A 21,097-nucleotide genomic window follows, 5' to 3' on the forward strand; every position below is an offset into this window, starting at 1 on the left:
CACCTATTTTTTTTTATCTGTCCTTCTAACGTCACACAATCTTGGACACAGCTGTTCTGGACACGACTACTCGTGCCCTCACCTAATACGCCATTTTGTAACGACGTCCATCTTGGATTTTAAATTTTGTCATAATCACAGTATTCTACTAGTGTAGCCCTTTCATTTGATACCCATATTGAGGGGGTTGTGGAAAAATATGAAATCCGCCATTTTGTACCGGCGGCCATCTTAGATTTACAATGTTATTGATATTACTATATTGTATTGTCATCGGAACTAAAGGTGTGTACCAAATTTCAGATCAATCTGACAACAGGAAGGTACTTAAATTTCAATTTCTAATTTTGACCCAAACAAATAAATACCGTACGGGTCGAGCTAAATAAAACCGTTTAAAAACTGTATTTATATTTGGAAAGAGCTTACATGTATACAATACTACGTGTATTTCTAATCTAAACATAGCTTGTTGTTGAGATTTATAAATAAAATTTTTAAGTGAAAATGGAATTTATCATATTACCAAAAACTACCTACCAAGTTGAGTTACAAACGTACCCAACCAAACCTAATATGACATGGTCAAACACAAAGCTTGTACGACGTATGCTACAAGTACGTCTGCTGGACTTGAAGAGTAGTATTGACGAGTATTGATTGAGACAATATCGTTTCCCCTCTCACGGATACCCCGTAGCTACAGAACGGACAAACGTACTGTACTGTAGTCTACACAAAGACTTGATTGCCTTTGCGTAACGGGAGCCATGAAAATCACTCCAACAAATGCGATGGAAGTTTTGTTGAATCTACCACCACTACACATTTTCATACAAGGCAAGGCCGGATCTGCCATGCACAGATTAATTCATGGTCAACAGTACATAATCCAGATGCATAGTACTGTAAACCAGAAGCTAAAAGCAGACAAGATATTGAGAATACTGGCTTTAGTATTATTTATTTTGTATATAGATAGTTTTACGCAAAATGATTTAAAAAGAAAGAAAACGGAGAAGAAAAATCGGCTCACTCAAAAAAAATACTTAATTTGCTGTTTATTAGGTTACATAGTTTGTAGTGTTGAATACTGAACAGTAATATATTCTTCATTTACGTTGATAGATGGAAAAACCTTGACGGACAACTTATATTTAATATAATTTTAATTATATTGCTGCTGGACACGGTTTCGTTTTTTAAATAAGAGCTAATAAATATCCATTTTAATAGTCAACTATATGTATAGTTGACCACCAGAATAACTACTTTTATAAACAGGTATCACAACATTATACAAAGTTACCTTTATTTTTCATGAAAAATAAACTAAAATGAATAAAAATGGGTGTATCCATTTAAAAAATATTAACTTTTTATAGTTTTGTTAATGTAATATTTATTACATTTTTAGGTACACCCTGTATATTATTCGATAAATTATTGTAAAAATTAAAGTACAGGGTGGGCCAAATTCGACGCTTTTAAATGGAAACACCCTTTTCTACAGGAGATAGACGAAATCTAATATCGGTGTCTGGAGCTCAATTTTCATCAAAAACATAATGGAGAAAACCGCACATCAATATCTGTTACCGTATCGGAGTTACGGGGTGTTTTTCAAAAATTTGCATTTTTAACAAATCGCTGTAACTTTTTTACTATGGAAAATTTTGTATTTCTATGAAAACATTTTCAAAGCACCTTTTTACGTAGAATTTAATGGTTTAAGTATAATTTTTTTAAAATTAATAATTTAAGAGTTATCAACAGAAAAATTGATTTTTTATTTGGGACACCCTATATATTTTTAATTAACTGAAGAGAATCTAAAATTACCTTTTCAAAAATATAGCACACTTGATATTTTGTTATAATCCCGTTCGAAATACAGAATTTTTAAAAGCTCGCCACTTTTAACTAGTAGGCTTTGGACCCCTTATTGATGATATGCCTTTAATGGAACTCGAAAACATATTTTTCCAGCAAGACGACGCATCGCCTCTGAACGCTGAAGTTATCAGTAAATTAATAAAGGTTCCTTATTCTTCCGTATAATCTAGACAAGAATTAAAAATACTTAGCAGTTATGAGAGGGTATCTTTCACCCCCACTGAGTTAATGAATACCGCGAGAAATGTTCAAAAACTGCCCCGTCTGCCCATAACAGAAGACGGTCGATATAAATGAACACCTGTAGCAAAATCTCATGTCTTGGTTTGCTACTTATTTTAATTGTTATTAGATATAGTTTAAATGTGTTGATGTTGGTTAAATATATTTTAAATTGTTATAAAATTCTGCATCTCTCATAGCAAATATTATTTTCGTTTTAATTGATGCTCACAGCTAGAATTTTTTTGCACTATAGCCGGTGCCGTTCAAAGCCTACTTATTTAAAGCGGGCGAATTTTTATATACTCTATATCTCGAAGAGGAATCGAGCAAAATATCAAGTGTGTTATATTTTTGGAAAGGTAATTTTAAATTCTTTTCAATAAAGGAAAAATATATAGGGTATCCCATATAAAAAATCAAATTTTCTGTTGATAATTCTTATATTATTAATTTAAAAAAAAATACACTTAAACCATTAAATTCTACGTAAAAAAAAATAAATTAAAATAATAATAATTAATTTATTAAATTAATTAATAATTAATTTATTAAATTTAGAATAATTTATTAACGAACATAATTAAGTATGTAATTAATTAGTATTTGGACGGAAATAATGGTGGTATATTTAATTAATGGTATATTTTTTATAAAGATTTAAATAGTTTTCTTTTTGCATACAAATGGGCTAGTAATATTATCATTTTGCTAAAAACGATAATATTACTAGCCTGTACATTTTGTACATTTGTTGCTGTAAAAACAATCTGAAATGTCAATATTCCATGGGTATATTGATAAATGAGGTCTAAATTATAAGAAAATGCATTTTCTACGAAAACTTGAAGGGATAGGTAAAAAGTGGTATAATACAATTTGATAGACAATTAAATTGTGCATCTGATTCTTCTAAAATATACAGGGCGGTCCATTTAAATTAAATAAATAATTTAAGTTATTGCGGTTTAAAGCTAGAAATAATTTAAAATAAATTTTTAGACACTCTGTATGAGGTGGTATTATTTTTATTATTGCAACACAAAAATTGATCAATAAATAGACTTCAGTAAATATTTAGTATTAAAAACTTTGGTACCCTCGGAGAAATGAAGCCTTAAAATTTTTACTGCAATTTCACAAAATTGAAAGTATTTCAAAAACGGTAAGGTTTAAGTGTAATAAACCTTCTTCAAATTTACCTTTATTTTAATCTTAGAAACTAAAAATGTAATAATATACAGGGTATTCCATTTAAAAAAATACAACTTTGATATTTTTTATTTATTTGGGACACTCTGTATCTTGTAAAAATATTTTTAAATTGTAGCTCTAGTAGTTCTTCAACGAACCCAAAACTTATAATTTGTAAAAATCTAATCATTTAGCTACAATACTCCGTGTCGTATGTGGTGAACAACCCTGTATATTATTGTTTTGTTGGATGCAGAATGAAAAAATGAACGTTTGTTATATTTAACGTATTTCAAATTTTTTGCGGTTTTGCAGATATTCGCGGTATTATTACTATTATTACTTATCGCTCTTTCTACGGTAAAGATTTATTAAAGCCACCTAATGATATTTGCCTCGTTTATAAATGTATAAGCATTATTTAATAATAGTTCTGATACATTGTAGCTCTATTTTTTACTACGTAATTTTTTAATAATATTTTTTTTTTTTTTATTGTTTTATAATTATTTATTATTTATTTTATTTCCTACTACTTTTTATTATTTTCCATAATACGTTATAAAACTCGCTGCTACATGAAACTTAATTAAGCAGCAATATCAATTCGATCTATTGAACTACACAATTGCATTTGATGGTTCAAAACGTTTGAAGCTGTTTATCCCTCGATCGTCCTTAACCTACATCTGATGGAATATGTTAATTCACACGTATTATTCGTTGCGTAATGAAACGTTTCAGCTAGATAGCAAGATTACCATGGACTGATTATGTCACCGGAATAATAATTTATCTAATTAGATATTATATTTTGGTACTTTTCCACTGTCAAAGAAAAATTTGGCCCCTTTTTTCTATAAAAAAATGTGCTAATTTGATGACATTGATTGAGATTTGTTATCTTGCAGTAGCGTTCATCTGTTAGCATGTATCGGCTCGAATTTGTTTATTATAAGTTGCACCATTTTCGCTAATAGAAACAGATATAAAAACAAAAAATAAGAGTCGCAGTGTAATAATAAATATTTATAGTTTATTATTCGTCAAAATGGAGAGTATAATCTATGGAGACTACATTGTAGCGTTTTTTAAACAACTACCACTGCGAACGGCAGCTTTTCATCGGAGAGCAGTCGTGGATAAGGTATTTCACTGGAAAGAAAACTAATTAAGAACAATAAACAAAAAAATAGATATTGGGCGCCAGGCATGTACAGAGAAAGAAAACACAGTTGTATATTACTTAAAACTAATGACTATATTTATTCATGATGAATTCTGATGGTAAATAACATTGTACAATTTTAATAATTATTATAGTGGTTATTTGTTGAGTAAAACTATGTATGTAAATAATATTAAATATGTTCTATGAAAAGACTATGAAAAAATACAATGCGTGTAACGTTATAGAAAATATAAGAAAAGTAGGCATTACTTTATTTAAATTGTTAAATTTTATGCGGTGTTGAATCTGATATGTTGCAACCTGTAGATTCTAGAATCTATGTCTCGTTATTCATCTGTTAATATAGCGCAATAATAATATCTATAGAAAGTAATACTATTACAAGGCGTAATATAATGAAACCTAAAATCTAAATCACATTGTAACTACTGCATCGACATAAATGTTCTTATTAATCTAACCACTAAATATAGTCTGTACGATATTATTTAAAATGTATGTTACTGTTTAAGACTGAAAATATAGAAAATCTAAAACATGAAAACTAGAACGTAAATCTCCACTTAGCTGTTCTTTATGTAATCTTGCTTCAAACAGTAGCAGCGTGAGGTGGTCTCGCATCTCTGTACTCAGCCATCCAACACAACCAAAGGGGCCAGAATGAGACACCATAAATTGGTACAGCCGTAACTAACTAGCTTACAGCTGGGAACGAAGCAGCATGGGACTCAAGCTACATCCACGCTGTGGCACTTATATGTAAGAAAAAATCATTTTTACTAGGGACACTCGTCCACAGGACATCCGTACATAAGATAATGTCTTTACATAAGACACTACCCGTACCTTGGACACAGTCCGTACCTTGGACATAGTCCGTACCTTGGACCCTAAAAATATGAAACTCTTGTTTAAAACCAAACAAGGTCTAATAAACAAAATAAACCTACCTCGAAATACTTCCGAGGGCTCAATAAATAATAAGCAACATGTCCTTTCTTCCATGTGACATTCTGGAGGACAAAAGAAAAGGGACGCCAACGTGCCAGCAAAACACAAATACAAGTTGGGACATCCGTAACTCTACCCTAAAAATATTCAATAATAATATCGAATCTAAAAGGATCATCATTCATCTTTACCTGTTGCTTTGAAATAGCAGCTGATTCAGATTATACAGCAAGATTTAAATAATCACCATTTCTAAAAGCTGGGATACAACAGAGAGTCAAAACAAAGTGAGGTTAAGCACGGAGAGAGTTGACAGAAGCGACGTTGACAGCGCGCGCCTCCACAGAATAGTAACAGGGTTGTGTCGAACGATATCAGGGTTGGCGACTAGGGAACGTAAAAATTACGCGTCAAATAAACTATCCGGCCTGAACGAGAGGGAATCCGGTGACGATAGGCCAGACATCATATATCATATGTAAAAAAGACATGTAACGAACTAAAAACGTTACAACATAATGAGAAAAGTCTTACAGGGCTGGCGAGGCGGATTACCGATAGGTGGAAAAAAGATCACAAACCTTAGGTATGCCGATAACACTTTAATTCTTGCATACTCTGAGGAAGAACTTGTTCAAATAATGAGAAGGTTGAGTAAGATCAGTGCGGAACAAAAGGAAAACGCAAGTCATGATAATAGACCGAAATCCTACTAACATCAGGGAGATTGGTGGTTTTGAGGTGGTTGAAAAGTTCAATTATCTCGGATCCATCATAACACACAAGGGAGGATGTGACGAGGAAATGACTAGCAATAGCTCGTAACTCGACTATAAAACTAACACAGAACATCGAACCAACGTATCAATTCTAAGGCAGTTGAAAGTTAACACAAAACATTCAACCAAAATAAACCAGTCATACCTTAGCTACTTCGGGCACATTTCGAGAAGAACAGATGGACTGGAAAAAATCATAATCGAAGGGAAGATTAATGGCAAACGCGCTGGGTGGATCAAACCAAATAAATTATTGGTCACGGCCTGCAAGAGGCTTCTATAGCCGCTCAAGATAGAGAGGGATGGACAACAACGATCCGACCAATTGAGACATGATGTAACCATACTCTTTCGAGAGTTAACGGAGGAGAAGAAGAAGATTTGTCAAAATATTTGCAACAATCAGTTTAATTTTAGCGGCAAATTAAAAAACATACGACGTATAAATTTTAGGTTAACATCAGAAAATTTCATTAATTTGCCATAATATGTCATAGGCCCGAGACCCTTCTGCGACGTTCTTTTTTTCTCTCAAACGGTATGGCAATTTGGAAAAGTATAAACGGGATTAACTATTTTAGAACAAACAACTGTTTCCTCTTGTAAAGTCAATCCGGATAATCCGGAGACATACTGTATAATAGGTACCTTACTCATAATTAAATTCACTTGTTAATTACAATAATTTTAATGACACTTACCATATATGTCACCTTGGGTGCATTAAGTGATAAACTGAACCCCAGATATGCTTACTGTTCTTGGAAAAATAACAATGTGTGCAAATATAATGTAAACAACTCCAAAAGCATTTTTAACTGCATACAGTAATATTCTCAATTCATATTTTTATACATATGGTTTTCCATTTAATATTTTAAGCTCACTTATTTCACAAATCATGTTAGAAGAAGAATTTCTACTGTTTTTGCATATTTAGAACATAATCTACATACCGGGTGCGTCTCAAAAGAGGCTCACCCCTATATCTTTTTTATTTTTTCGGATAAAAAACGAGATTTGGTATGTTAGTATATGACATAAATTAGGATTGATTGGTGCATTCAATTGTTTTTGGTCACTTCCTGTTTCACCGTCAACGATAGCTATGAAATGAATATCGCTGTCATTTTATATGTAAAATTATATGTGAAATGTCATCGACCGTCATTTCATAGCCATCGCTGACGCCGTTTTTATTCGATGATACGGTACTTCTAATTATACTACAGTTACACTACGTCTACTAATATTGAATATGCTTATTTGTATTCAGTTCCTAGCTATTTCAGTACCCGTAAGTTGCGTAAGGTATCGTTTTTTTTTCTAACTTTATAATCAATACGCATTGGATAGCCATACAAGTGTTACTTCCTGTGTGAAACAGAAAGTACAGAAAAAATGACATTAACGGCAATATTTCTAACATATATTAGTACAATGCAATGATGCGAAAAAAAAGGGAAATAGGGGAAGAAAAGAGAAAGGAAGTGTTATTTTCGATTCCAGGGGCGGATACAGAAATTTATTTTAGGGGGGGGGGCCCTAATAAAAAAGTAATGTAGAATATGCTTATTAATGCGCCATTTTTAACCCAAAAGGCTAATATTTAAACCAACCTATAGATCTTAGGGGGGGGGGGCCCATAGGCTCCCCTCTGTATCTGCCACTGTTCGAATCTATTTTTTTTTATTAAACCGAGCTTTTCCTATAATGCCTGAAGAAGTCATGATAAATTGGCGAAACGTCGCACAAAATATAATTGTTTCCTTTGAGCCTTCCCAATACCCACAATTGTTTCTATATTTAAGTTTTGTTTAAATAGATTAATATGTAGAACACAGCTATAGCGCCTGATAGATTCCTTGCCACCGAAATCGACTCAAGTTTGAAAAGAAAGTCCGATTTCTATGTACTGGCACGCAGGAGGTACAAGAACGCCGATTCAAAAATAGAAAGTACGCGATGCCGCGTCATTTGGCGTTTTGTAATTCGAATGTCGAAGAGCAAGTGCATCGCGCTGCCGCGATCTCACTCCATTCTTTGTAGTCCAATAACTTTAGATAAAGTTTAATTTTTACGATTTCACAAAAATTTGTAGACAAATCACTTATTTACTACTCTTCTATATGTATAGGTAGGGTTTCCATGTAGTATGTATGGAAACGGGGTTAATCACCGCGACCTTACAAATCTATTGTGTCCCTCTTTCTTGAGTTATAACTCATCACACAGTCTCAAGACTTTGACAAAAGCCAATATCTGAGACGGTTTTACAGAGGTTACTTCTCTAGGCATTCATTGGCTAATTTCGAATTGATGCTAAGCGGCTTCTTTTAATGTCGCTTAACTATCGGATAAGATGGCTATTTCTTGAATCCGATAGTTCTTATCTAAGATAAATTGTACACACCTTTCGATAGCGTAGATTTCTACCTGAAGGATACTAAGATAGGTGCCCATTGGTTCGGAGTATTTAGTTTTCGGCCCAAATACTATCCAATACCCGTTCCTGCTTTGGGTTTGGAAGCATCAGTATACCACGTTATAGTATGGTCTTTTATCTGCTGAGCAAACGTTTCTCTTTTCCAATCGTTTTTATTGCTCAATACTACAGTGAGGTTTTTCTACAGTCGAAGTGGAAGGAGTATTTTTTTTCCTTTGAGGATGTTCCAAACTGTACTGTTTTCGTCAATAGGTAGGGTTTCCATATAAGTTTTTGGAAATTCCGGACAGGTAAGCTCTGACATCCGGACAAAATCCGGACTTTGTCGAAAAATAAATAAATTATGACTTTATTTAGCTACGTAAAGTTTGTAAAAAATAGTAGAATGTAGAATGAGTAAGAGGGGGGGGGTTAACTGCGACCTTAAAGATCTATTATGCCCCCCTTCCTTGAGTCATCACACAGTCTATAACCCATCATACTCCTGTTGTAGAAGGGACAGGGTATTTCCCATCCTCCTCTAACAACAGTTCTTCCTCCGAGGTTACACACCCTTCCACGGTTGGAGTTTGGCCCTCCGAGGAGCTGGCCTCCGGCTGAGGAACCCGTGAGGTGGAGAATCTGTCTCCATTTTCTCCACCTCTTTAACTTGGTCTCTCCTTAGACCTGATACCGGTGTTGTCCCGTATCTATAATAGAGGATATGTCCCTGTTTCTCTATTGCCTCTTTGGATTTGAGGTCAATTCCTATTGTGAGGACCTGACCATGACCCTCCTCCCTCGAGTTCATGACTCGCCAACTCGATGTCCTTACATTGAAGTTCTGACCCTGTGTAATGAAGTTCATAAAATTTCTAGGACACCCTGTATATTGTGTTAATATTATACTAGAATAATAGAGACTTCATTTTCTTTTAATAATGACAGTCAATGTATTTTATTGTTAACTCATTATTGTAATGAACTTCATTAGTGTTCCTATTGTTGAATTAAATAAGTTAAATATTTAATTGCCATTTTGTAAGAGAGTTTTGATCGGTTTTGGTCGCTATAGTTTAATGCGAAAAACCGAACCGTTTGCGCCGCTCGCCCTACTCTGTGCAGGCCGAGTGGAGGGGAGCGTCAGTCGAGTACCTTGGCTGCAGCAGCTCCAGTTAGTGAGTTTGTGGTCGCACGCGAAACAGTGAGGTTCGAGTCCAGAGTGAGGGATAAGGGAGACAGAGATATTTATATTCGCTCAGATAGACGCAACTATGCACCTCTACGGAGGCTGGAGGCTATTTGACCGAATCGCGCGAACGCAAAGACATAGCAAAACTTAAATGCGATCAGGTAGATTCAACTATGCACCTCTACGGACTCTGGGGGATATTTGATCGGATCACATGGACGCGAGGAACGATTTCTTTTGTTAAAAGGGAGAGTGAGACAGCTAACGGTTAAGGTAGTTTACTAAACGCACGGGTCGCGAATATTCATGGAGCTAGAAGATCTCGCCTAAATCCCGAGGCTGGTTTTGTAGCTACCGTATTTATCTAGGTGTCGTCCGGACGGCATCCTGCATCAGTGACGCTGGTCGGGATCTCGCCGAAATCCCGAGGTTGTCCTGACCGGGCGGTGTGTGTGCGGGCTGCGCTTATCCGACCGACGTACAACTCGCCGAGGCGTCGCTAACGTCTACGTCACTCCGGGACTCGCGTGTGTGTATCCCACGGGACGCTGTTAACTTCGCGATCGATCCAGGACTCGCGTTTGTGTATCCCACGGGACGCTGTTAACTTCGCGATCGATCCAGGGCTCGCGTTTGTGTATCCCTCGGGACGCTGTTAACTTCGCGATAGATCCGGGACTCGCGTTTTTGTATCACGGGACGCTTTTAACTCCGACGCCGATCCGAGGTCCATGTTTCGCTGTCAAAACGGACGCCGTTCCGATAAATATTTAGCTGTGACCATCGGGACGCCTGTAACGATGTCGCCGCCGTTTAGAGAGTCGCGTCGTAGTAAAGTGTGTTGCTCCGGTATCTACTTGTCTATGTTCATTAGGACGCCGCTAAATTCGACGCCGATCAGGAACTCGCGTCGTCTTATTTAATAGAACGTCATTTCGGGAACGCGTTTTCAATTCGCGGGATAGAATCAGTCAGAGAGTTACGTATCGGGAATAATCGATCAAAACTCTAGAGGTACACGGTTGTTATTGTAAATGTTACTTTACGGGTCTCTAAATATACATTTTATTTCACTATTGTTACGATTCGAGGATGTGAACCTTCCTTGATTACTTGTGTACATAATTAATTTATTAAATAAAAACCTAGTGTTACGTTGTAGTTAATTGTGTGTTTTATTTTCTTTTCATCTCATCACTCCCTGGCATCTCCACTGTATAAAAGCTACCCGTAATGGCACTAGTGGTTTCTCAAACACTTTAAACGTTAAGGGGGTGGCGCCCGAGGAACCGAACCAAGGCAACTCGGCGTCCGTGAGCTTTCTCTAAAACGGGGGACCCTCACACCTGGATAAGGCTCAGCAGGTAGGCGGTGTCTTTCCCCTTGCTCCTCGGCAGAAAGACCGTGATGGCCGCCCCTTTAGGGATGTTTTCTCCCTTCACTGCAACCAGTTTCAGCCCTTGCCAATTTTTAAGCTTAGGTGCGATTTCCAACAAACCAATTCGCCGATTCTTGAGACGCACAATCTATGAGGATCATGCCTACCCGAAAGTGTATCCCCGCAAAACGCAGCTGACCCACATTTTGTAGATCGTTGTGTTGCGATCCGATCGCCACTACTGCGTTCAGTATAGCCTCTTCTAGAGACGTTTGCTGGTCGGTGGTCAGAGCAACCTCTGGAATTTGGCAGCACCGCCATTTTCACTTATCCAACAATAGCGGCAAAGCTGGTGATACGTCCCTGCTTGCCTCCCGGTGTTGGACGGCTTTCCATCCTGGATTTTTTCTCTCCGTGCTGGAGTACAGGTGAGAGGTTCTCCTCCCTCTCTTGCCCTTTGATGGAGATGAGTCAGGTTGTTTCTTGATATCTTTAGTCTCCCCTTTTCGGAGGCGTGTTTTCGCTTTTTTCTTCCTCTGGAGCAAGTTCTTCGTGGAGCAATCGGAGGTATATCCGTGCTTCTGCTCCGCTAAGACCTACTCTCAGAGGATCGTCTACCACGCCTGGTTGACCCAGGCCGGGTAGACGAAACGATAGCTTGTGTAGCTTATTGGGTCTAGAGGTAGGTTCCCGACCCTTGCTGGAGAAGGTGGTAGCTTGTGTGCCACATGTGGAGGATGGTCCCAAGCAAGTGTCAGCTGTCCCTCTTGTAGTTTCCTTTGGATTTGGTCCCTTAGAACTTTCATATGTAATGTTCCCAGTGTCACTAGAGGGCTTCCCCACAGCTTCACCGGTGGTGTTTTAAATACTAGATCTCATAGTGTTCCCACGAGTCGCTAGGGATACAGTCCACTTCTGCAGAGCCCCGCATGTAGAAGAAAGGGGTAAATACAATGATGCCCCAAGGTTGAAGCCAGTAATGACTAGTCCTCTATCTAGCCACGTATCCCTTTGACCTGGTCCCGCCATCGCAGGATTTAGGTTTTTGGTGAGATTGTCTCCTCTTGGTCCAAGCGGTTAAGCCAAGACCCCCCACATCCTCTACCCGCGAGACATGACCACAGTAAGAGGGTGTAGTGAGCATAGTAAAAGATATATCAAAGAGCGAGCTTTCTTAAAATACTTTCTCGAAAACGTTGCTAGCTGTTAGACTATTAGGGTTTCTAGATTTGGTATAAGGCTCTTAAACGATTAGTTTTAATAAAACAAGAAAGTTTAAACTGAACAATATATTGAAGACACTTCGAACATAAGTAATGACGTTCATTTGGTATCATTTAAAAAAATTAACTACTAAAATTAAAATATAATCATTCTAGATAAAAAATATAGAATTGTAAATAAAAAATAAACATTTGATAAAAAACTGTAATGGGTAAATTATTTACAAATAATTAAGTTACTCGCTCCTTACAAATTCCTTCGGTACATTTCAAACATATTGGAGTCTTGCACATTTTGCAAATATGAGTTGTTTTTCACTTATTTTTGGTTAAGCACCTTCTGCGGGTTGTTCTTTTAACAATTTGGCTTTCAACGGTTTCAGAATATGGAGTTTCGATGTGAAGTACACGCTGCGGAGAAGACCTAATATCACGAGGATTCGTTTCTGGTATCAACAAAATCATTCATAATTGTTTATCAAAATCATAACAATCAATAATCGTTTTTATTATCTCGATGACTAATGCAAAATAAAGGCTTACATAAATACTATGACTATAAGTCTATAGAAAATTGCTATGGGCCAACGACTAGTACTACTTGGAACAATATCTGAATTGGCGTTTTGATGTCTTCGTCCTCTATTTCTATTGCTGTTTCAATGTCACGATCCGAGAGTACATTGTCATCATCTGAATCTAAATTACTTTTATCAGAATCAATCTCTTCTGCCCATTTTTCCAACGTTTCTTCATAATCATTATCCCCAAATATAACCCTCTTTAAGGGTCCGATATTACTTGCATCATGTATTTATTTACACAAGAAAAAAGTGGAACTACCTACCGGTAAAAAATACCGGACATCTGTAGTTAAGGGTTACCGCCGAAACGAAGTAAGGTAAAAATCTAAAGTAATTGGGCTATTTTACGTTACGCTAAATTGTAACCGGCTGCGGATTATTTTCAGAGAGGTGAACGCTCCGGCACAGCTCCGGCGCACCACGACTATTGTCGGCGAGTCGTTGCCTTTAGAAATGTATTACTCACTTGAGAAATTAGATTGCTAGTGCAACAGAATGAAATACCATCGCGGCAAAATCAATGCTTTACGAGGAGGCAGTGATAAGTAACTACTGATAAATAATCAATGGAAATATATAAATAAAAGCATATCTCAAGTCAATGTAATATGGATGTATTTGCGACAATATTTTCAAGATGTAAAATCTGGTATTGGCGTATTGGCAGTAAAGTCAAGAACTCAAGAAGTTGTAACGCATTATCAAGAAATAAGACATTTCGTCAGAATAGCTTTATTCAGTAACGATATACCAGTTTCGTCTCAAAAGTATGGCTCAGCCCTATAACTTTTTCATTTTTTCAGATAAAAAAACGAGATTTGGTATATTACTATATAACATAAATTAGGATTGATTGACGTATTCAATTATTTTTGGTCACTTCCTGTTTCACCGGAAATGACTACAACTTTTGATTTTTAAATAGCACCCTTGGTATTTTTTTTACTTTATTCGATAGAAATTGACACTCTGAATAGAATGACATGTGATATGTCAACTTTTGACATTCTCTGCTGTGTTAAAAACACTAATTTTTAGTCAAGAAGCCTTGGTAAAATAGATTTGATCATCTAATGTTTTTCGTGTCTTGTCCTGGCCAGTTAAATCATGCCCAAATTGTATTTTTAATCGTATCTCGTTTTTTTCAAATGGAACGAGGGTGGCTCGTTAGCATATTCGGATAAAGCATTTGTTTACGAATAATTTGGTACCACCCACTTGATATTTTGAGTCAAATTGTCGTTATGAACCACTTTAAAATAAACCATATGCGAAAATGTCAAAAGTTGACATATGATATGTAATTCTATTCATAGTGTTATTTTCTATCGAATAAAGTAAAAAAATACCGAGGGTGCCATTTAAAAATCAAAAGTTATAGTCATTTCCGGTCAAACAAGTGACCAAAAAAAATTGAATACGTCAATCAATCCTGATTTATGTCATATATTAACATACCAAATATCGATTTTTTTTATCTGAAAAAATAAAAAAGTAATAATATTGGTGAGTCACTTTTGAGACGCACCTGGTATAATAAAGCATAAAATTAGTATATAATTCCTCTTTTACAAATAGTATTAATGTTATCAATTTACTGCTCCCTTGAGATATTATTTTGTTAATGTAATGGATAATCTATAAAGCAATGCTTTACGAGGATATAGTGATAAGTAACTAAAGTCAATGTACTTCGTTTATTGACAATAAAGACAGTATTTTCTGCATATATTTTCGTTATTTCAAAACCTTAATTGTGAATTTTTCTGTATATCAACGTTATCTGCATTTGACGTATTCAATTCTTTTCGGTCACTTGTTTTTTACCGGAAATTACTACAACTTTCGATTTTTAAACGGCACCCTCGGTATTTTTTTTTACTTTTTGCCAAAGAGTGGCATTAGTAGTAAAATATGGAATATTAGACAGTCCTTATCTTAGCAGCGGAAAATCTGCAGCATAAATATTTCAATTTCCAAACAAAATAGCAATTGGGTGCAGTATTGCTGAAATAAATGTGTCAGCAAATTTTAGTATAATATTCATTCATCTTCTTTTAGCAAACTAGGTACTCCTAGGTATGTTAAACGCAGATGGCGGTACGCTCATATCAAAAAATGACGAAGAAGACAATCTGCAACATTTAATGTACAGGGTGGGTCAAATTCGACGCTTTAAAATGGAAACACCCTTTTCTATAGGAGATAGACGAAAACTAATATCGGTGTCTGGAGCTCAATTTTTGTCAAAAACATGATGGTGAAAACCGCATGTCGATATCTGTTACCGTTTCGGAGTTACGGGGTGTTTTTCAAACATGTGCATTTTTAACAAATCGCTGTAACTTTTTTACTATGGAAAATTTTGTATTTCTATGAAAACATTTTCAAAGCATCTTTTTACGTAGAATTTAATGGTTTAAGTATAATTTTTTTTTAAATTAATAATTTAAGAATTATCAACAGAAAATTTGATTTTTTATATTGGACACCCTGTATATTTTTAATTAACTGAAAAGAATTTAACATTACCTTTCCAAAAATATAGCACACTTGATATTTTGTTATCCCCTTTGCAATACAGAGTTTTTAAAAGTTCGCCACTTTAAACTAGTAGGCTTTGGACCACTTATTGATGATATGCAAGTGATGATCATGTATATCATGTATGATATACATATTTTTCCAGCAAGACGACGCACCGCCTCTGAACGCTGAAGTTATTAGCAAATTTTTGCAGCCAATTTCAAGAATAATTGAATAGCTAACCAAGATCCCAGCCGTTGGTCGTCGAGGCCGCCTGACTTAGTGTCCATGGATCTAATCCTATGGATATATTTGCGGAAGAATAAAAGTTCCTTATTCTTCCGTATAATCTAGACAAGAATTAGAAATACTTAGCAGTTATGAGAGGGTGTCTTTCACTCCTACTGAGTTAATGAATTCCGCGAGAAATGTTCAAAAACTGCCCCGTCTGTCCATAACAGAAGACGGTCGATATGTCGAACACCTGTAGCAAAATCTCATGTCTTGGTTTGATATTTATTTTTATTCTTATTAGATATAGTTTAAATGTGTTGATGTTGGTTAACTATATTTTAAATTGTTATAAAGTTGAACTGAACTGAATCTCTCAGAGCAAATATTATTTTCGTTTTAATTGATGCTCACAGCTAGAATCTTTTTGCATTACAGCCGGTGCCGGTCAAAGCCTACTTATTTAAAGCGGGCGAATTTTTATATACTCTATATCTCGAAGAGGAATCGAGCAAAATATCAAGTGTGTTATATTTTTGGAAAGGTAATTTTAAATTCTTTTCAATAAATTAAAAATATACAGGGTGTCCCATATAAAAAATCAAATTTTCTGTTGATAATTCTTAAATTATTAATTTAAAAAAAAATTATACTTAAACCATTAAATTCTACGTAAAAAGGTGCTTTGGAAATGTTTTCATAGAAATACAAAATTTTCCATAGTAAAAAAGTTACAGCGATTTGTTAAAAATGCATATTTTTGAAAAACACCCCGTAACTCCGAAACGGTAACAGATATCGATATGCGGTTTTCACCATCATGTTTTTGACAAAAATTGAGCTCCAGACACCGATATTAGTTTCTGTCTATCTCCTACAGAAAAGGGTGTTTCCATTTAAAAGCGTCGAATTTAACCCACCCTGTACACGATGGAAAAGCTACCAATAAATTGGTGGCAATAGAAGGAACTTGACTAGAAGTACAACGTGTTTTGTGATCGGCAGCACGTAAGCTATATTGAGCAGATAGAAATGGGTTATTAGGTCTCAGAAGTCGAACACACGAAGACCAGTAGGCAAACCATCAAAATGATAATTTAGATCTCAGCATCACAGAAATAGTCAAAAACATTGTACGATGTTCAGTGTTTTTGACTATTTTTTGAGGTTTATCTTAGAAAAACATAGTAGCATGATAACATTTCAAGATTTATATGACATTTGATATTTAGATTCTCATATGACAAAAGAAAATGCAACCAAAATCAATTTAAATATCATATTTAGTTTACTGTAACACAGAAACTCTTTGTACTTCTTTCCATCTTATTCACTTTATTTAAATTCTTTACAATTTTGAGTAAAAATGTTTTTTTTCTTGTTTCAGTACCAGCAGAGATATCCCCACTGCAAAAGTCTTTCTCCAAGGAAGACTGGGTCCTGTTGGATGCAATGGGCTCCTGTCCAACGCCACAATGCTCGGGAAAATTTCTTACCATGCACAAGAGACGACGCAAAAGACTTACCACACGATCCTTAGCACAGGACCATGCTATTCTTGATGACATTCATCATGGCTTAGTTCAGGTATGTTTTATGGAATTTCTTACAGAGATCATCCATCAGAATAAAGCATTTTATTGATCACGTACTTTACTGAGCACATATATGTTCCCGTCATCCCTTCGTGGGACATAGGGCTTCTAAGAGATGTTTCCATCTGATCCTATTCTGAGCTGTCTGTTTGATCTCTCCCCATGTTTTCCCGACCTCTTGGGCTTCAGAGGTTACTGTTCTTCTCCAGGTAATCCTTGGTTTTCCCCTGGCACGTCTTCCCTGTGGATTCCATTCAAGTGCCTGTCTAGCGATATCTCTGTGGGGTCTGCGCAAAATGTGCCCAATCCAGCCCCAATTTCTTTTCTTAATTTCGATATCTATTCGATTTTGTGATGTTCTTCTCCACAGTTCTTCGTTGTTAATTTGATTGGGCCAGAAAATTCTCAATATTCTTCGAAGACACTTGTTAACAAACACCTGTAGGCGATCCATGAGACCACGCGTAACCTTCCATGTTTCGCATCCATAAAGCAAAATAGATTTGACATTGCTATTGAAGAGCTGGACTTTAGTTTTTTGCTATATATAGAGGAGTTCCACACAGGTGTAAGCATGCCAAAAGCTCTTTGTGCCTTCAAAATCCTTTCCTCTATATCTTTCTCTGTGCCCCCATCGCTGTGAACCATACTTCCCAGGTACTGAAATTCATCAACTCTTTCGATGGCTCGGTTGGAGAGGTATAGATCTTGGTTGTTGGGAGTTATTTGACCTCATTTCTTTGGTTTTCGCCACGTTGATTTGAAGACCGACATTATTAGCTTCCTCTTGGAGTCTAAGAAGTTTTTGAGACATATCCGAATGTGAATGGGAAAAGATGCATAGATCGTCTGCGTAATCCAGGTCTTCTAGCCTGCTTAAGAGTCCCCATTGTATCCCTAGTGGTTCTTTAAATGCTCTATTTAGTGCTATATCCAGAACGATGTTAAAGAGTAGCGGCGAAAGTATACAGCCCTGTTTTACACCTACTGCAATAGAAATTTTCTCCCCCACTTAACCTTTATGTAATACACAGCTTGTAGCATCGTGATAAAGCATTGTTTCTGTAAGCAGTAGTTCCTAAACATAATCGTCAAAAAAAGATTCGATTTTTTTTAAAGGTGCAGCATTTGGTAATGGTTCTGTTATAACTTCAAAGATCTGATGACGACCTTCAAAGCCCACAGTTTCATAGTTTGGTTCACTTTTATCCCAATTGGGTGTGAAAAAAATACGTTCACCAAAATTATCTTCTTTGTCAGATGTGTATGTACCATCTGGAGCATTTTCTTCGGTAATAAATATTTCAATGCCCCCTGCAATGTCTCGTCTAGTAGCTGTTCCAATATCTTCGTCGTTTGTATCATCTTCATCGCTCAATTCTTCGACTTCTGGAGGTAATGCTGCGATATCGGCATCAATCTGCTCTAAATATAAATACTCAACAGCATCTTCTAAAATTCTGCAGGCCTTTCTAGACATAATTCCGAACAAAATCACAATATCTGTGAATAAAATATGTTTTTAATCATCAACAATACCTAAAGTCTAGTTAGAACAATAATAGGAAATAATCAAATTTTATGCTCATTTGAGGACAGTAGAATTTGGTTACACCCTGTACATAAATCATGTCTCTAATGCTTTCGTACATATTATAATCATCAAACCTAACAATATAACTACAGGAAAAATTAAATTTTAATACATACCTTTGTTTTATAAAAAATCCAGCACAAGATTCAACGTGAACCAAAGTGACAAAAAAATGCAATAAATTTGACGATATTTCAGTCCAAATACCTAACTACAGGCCTTCGTAAAATGCTCCTAGAATCAGGGTATGACTGGCACTAACGTCCCCCTTGAAATTATTGTTGTTTTTTCGACGGTGTTAAAGCTATCCCCACCTATATCAGCTGTCCTCAAATGAGGACGCTGGACGTTAATGGGTTAACACATGAAATTGTCCAGTTATCTCCCTAGCAGTTTTCAAATGTTTCAGATCCAACAGAACTGGATCCACGATGTAGATCTCTGGAGCTGGATATTCGTCCAGGCCTGACTTTTTTGAAATTCCGGACCTACGCTTCTCCAATTTGTTAATAAGTATAAAAAATACCAAAAAGTTTGTTTCAGTTTGGATTTAATTTCCCTTCTTCTTTTATGGTACCGTCTTAAATGAAAGTTGGCAAGAATCTCGGCAAAACATTGTCTGCGTCTTGTGCAGCACAGAACAGGGCGTGTGAGTCCAATCTCTTATATTTTTCAACCAGTACTGCTTGCGTCTCCCAAGTCCTCTCTGCCTTCTTTTTATATATTTGAGATTAATCTTATGAAAATACAATTACTGCACTATACAGATTATATATAAGATTATACATTAGTGCCTTCCCTGTGTCAGTCGCCAGCCATCTCTATCGTACACCGGATCTTCTTTGACATTATTTATTATATATTAATTGACATTATATACAGTTGTTTATTTACATGTATGTTTATATTTTATTTATATTTAATTAAATAAATTTTTGACAATGTACAATTTCTATAATTGTATAAAGTATTGTTTTAGTTTTGTATGTTTGCTGTTAGTTTTATATGTTTTTCTATTGTTAAGTGAAGTTTTGTATGTTTTTTATATTCTTTTTTTTAAGCTTTGTCAACAAAATTGTAAAATTTTTTATGACAATAAAGCAATTTCTTTCTTTCTTTCTTTCTTTCTTCGATATTCCGATCTCTCATCGCTTGCCGTATACCATCGTTCCAGAATCGACGCGGGCGTCCTCTTTTATTTCTTCCAGGGAGTGACCATTTGAATACACATTTTGGCCATCTTGTGTCCTCCATCCTCATTAAAAAACCAAACCATCTGAAACCTCTGTTCTCGATTTGTTGAGTTATTGTTTCTTGTGCCGATGTTCTGTTTCTAATTTCCTCGTTTCTCACTCTTTGTAATCTGGACACTCTAGCACTTCTACGTAAGTAAGTAATCCATATCTACAGCCAATACTCTCCGTTTATCTTCTCTTAGGGCCCATATCTCACTCCCATAGCATAGGACTGATTCTACCATAGTTTGACCAATATGTTTCTTATTCTTTATATTAATATGTTTGTCCCACTAGATTGAGCGTAGCCTTCTTCTTCTATAGGATAATTAATTTGCAGTCTTTCCTGTTTTTTTCATATTCATAAGTAATTCTCTTTATTTGTAAAGCCTTCTAAGAACCTCCTTATTTTTTACGTGATCTGGCTTAATGGAATTTTGTAAAAAATATATTTTTTTAATATTTTGTAGATTTCTGTTTCAGCAGCCTTCATTCGGCTTTATTTTAAACCAAAATCAATTTTTTATTACATTTTAATGACTATTTATAAAATACACCCATATTAAAATGAACGTGTTAATCTTAAACAAAAATCTATTAATAAAACTAGCGTCCATGTCCCACAAAAAAAAATTGTAGATAAATAAAGAAAAACAATATTAGTATTATTCTGTTAAAAGATGTGGTTATTTGGTTTGTTCTAAATGTTATTCATGGAAATAATTATGAATGACCTAGTTTTAGTAACATATTTAGTTGAATGGAAAAGTAAGCAAGAAAAACAAGGAACAGAACAAAATTTAGCACCAAAACTAATAGTAAAAAGAAATAAAAGAGTTTTTTGTTATCTGTTAAGTAAATTACTTTTTTCAAACGTTAA

The 21,097-nt window shown here is 35.4% G+C and overlaps 1 protein-coding gene across 1 annotated transcript in view; it reads left to right on the forward strand.

The window, feature by feature from the left end:
• Window positions 1–21,097, forward strand: part of LOC115880928 — a 270,255-nt gene that overhangs the window by 179,246 nt on the left and 69,912 nt on the right. The window contains exon 4 of the mRNA XM_030898260.1: window positions 17,181–17,380. Coding sequence (XP_030754120.1) covers window positions 17,181–17,380 — 200 coding nt within the window. The remainder of the gene's footprint in view (window positions 1–17,180; window positions 17,381–21,097) is intronic.

The sequence above is a fragment of the Sitophilus oryzae genome, unplaced genomic scaffold, assembly GCF_002938485.1.
Source record: "Sitophilus oryzae breed Bouriz unplaced genomic scaffold, Soryzae_2.0 scaffold_1660_pilon_pilon, whole genome shotgun sequence".
Taxonomy (NCBI): Eukaryota; Metazoa; Arthropoda; class Insecta; order Coleoptera; family Curculionidae; genus Sitophilus; species Sitophilus oryzae.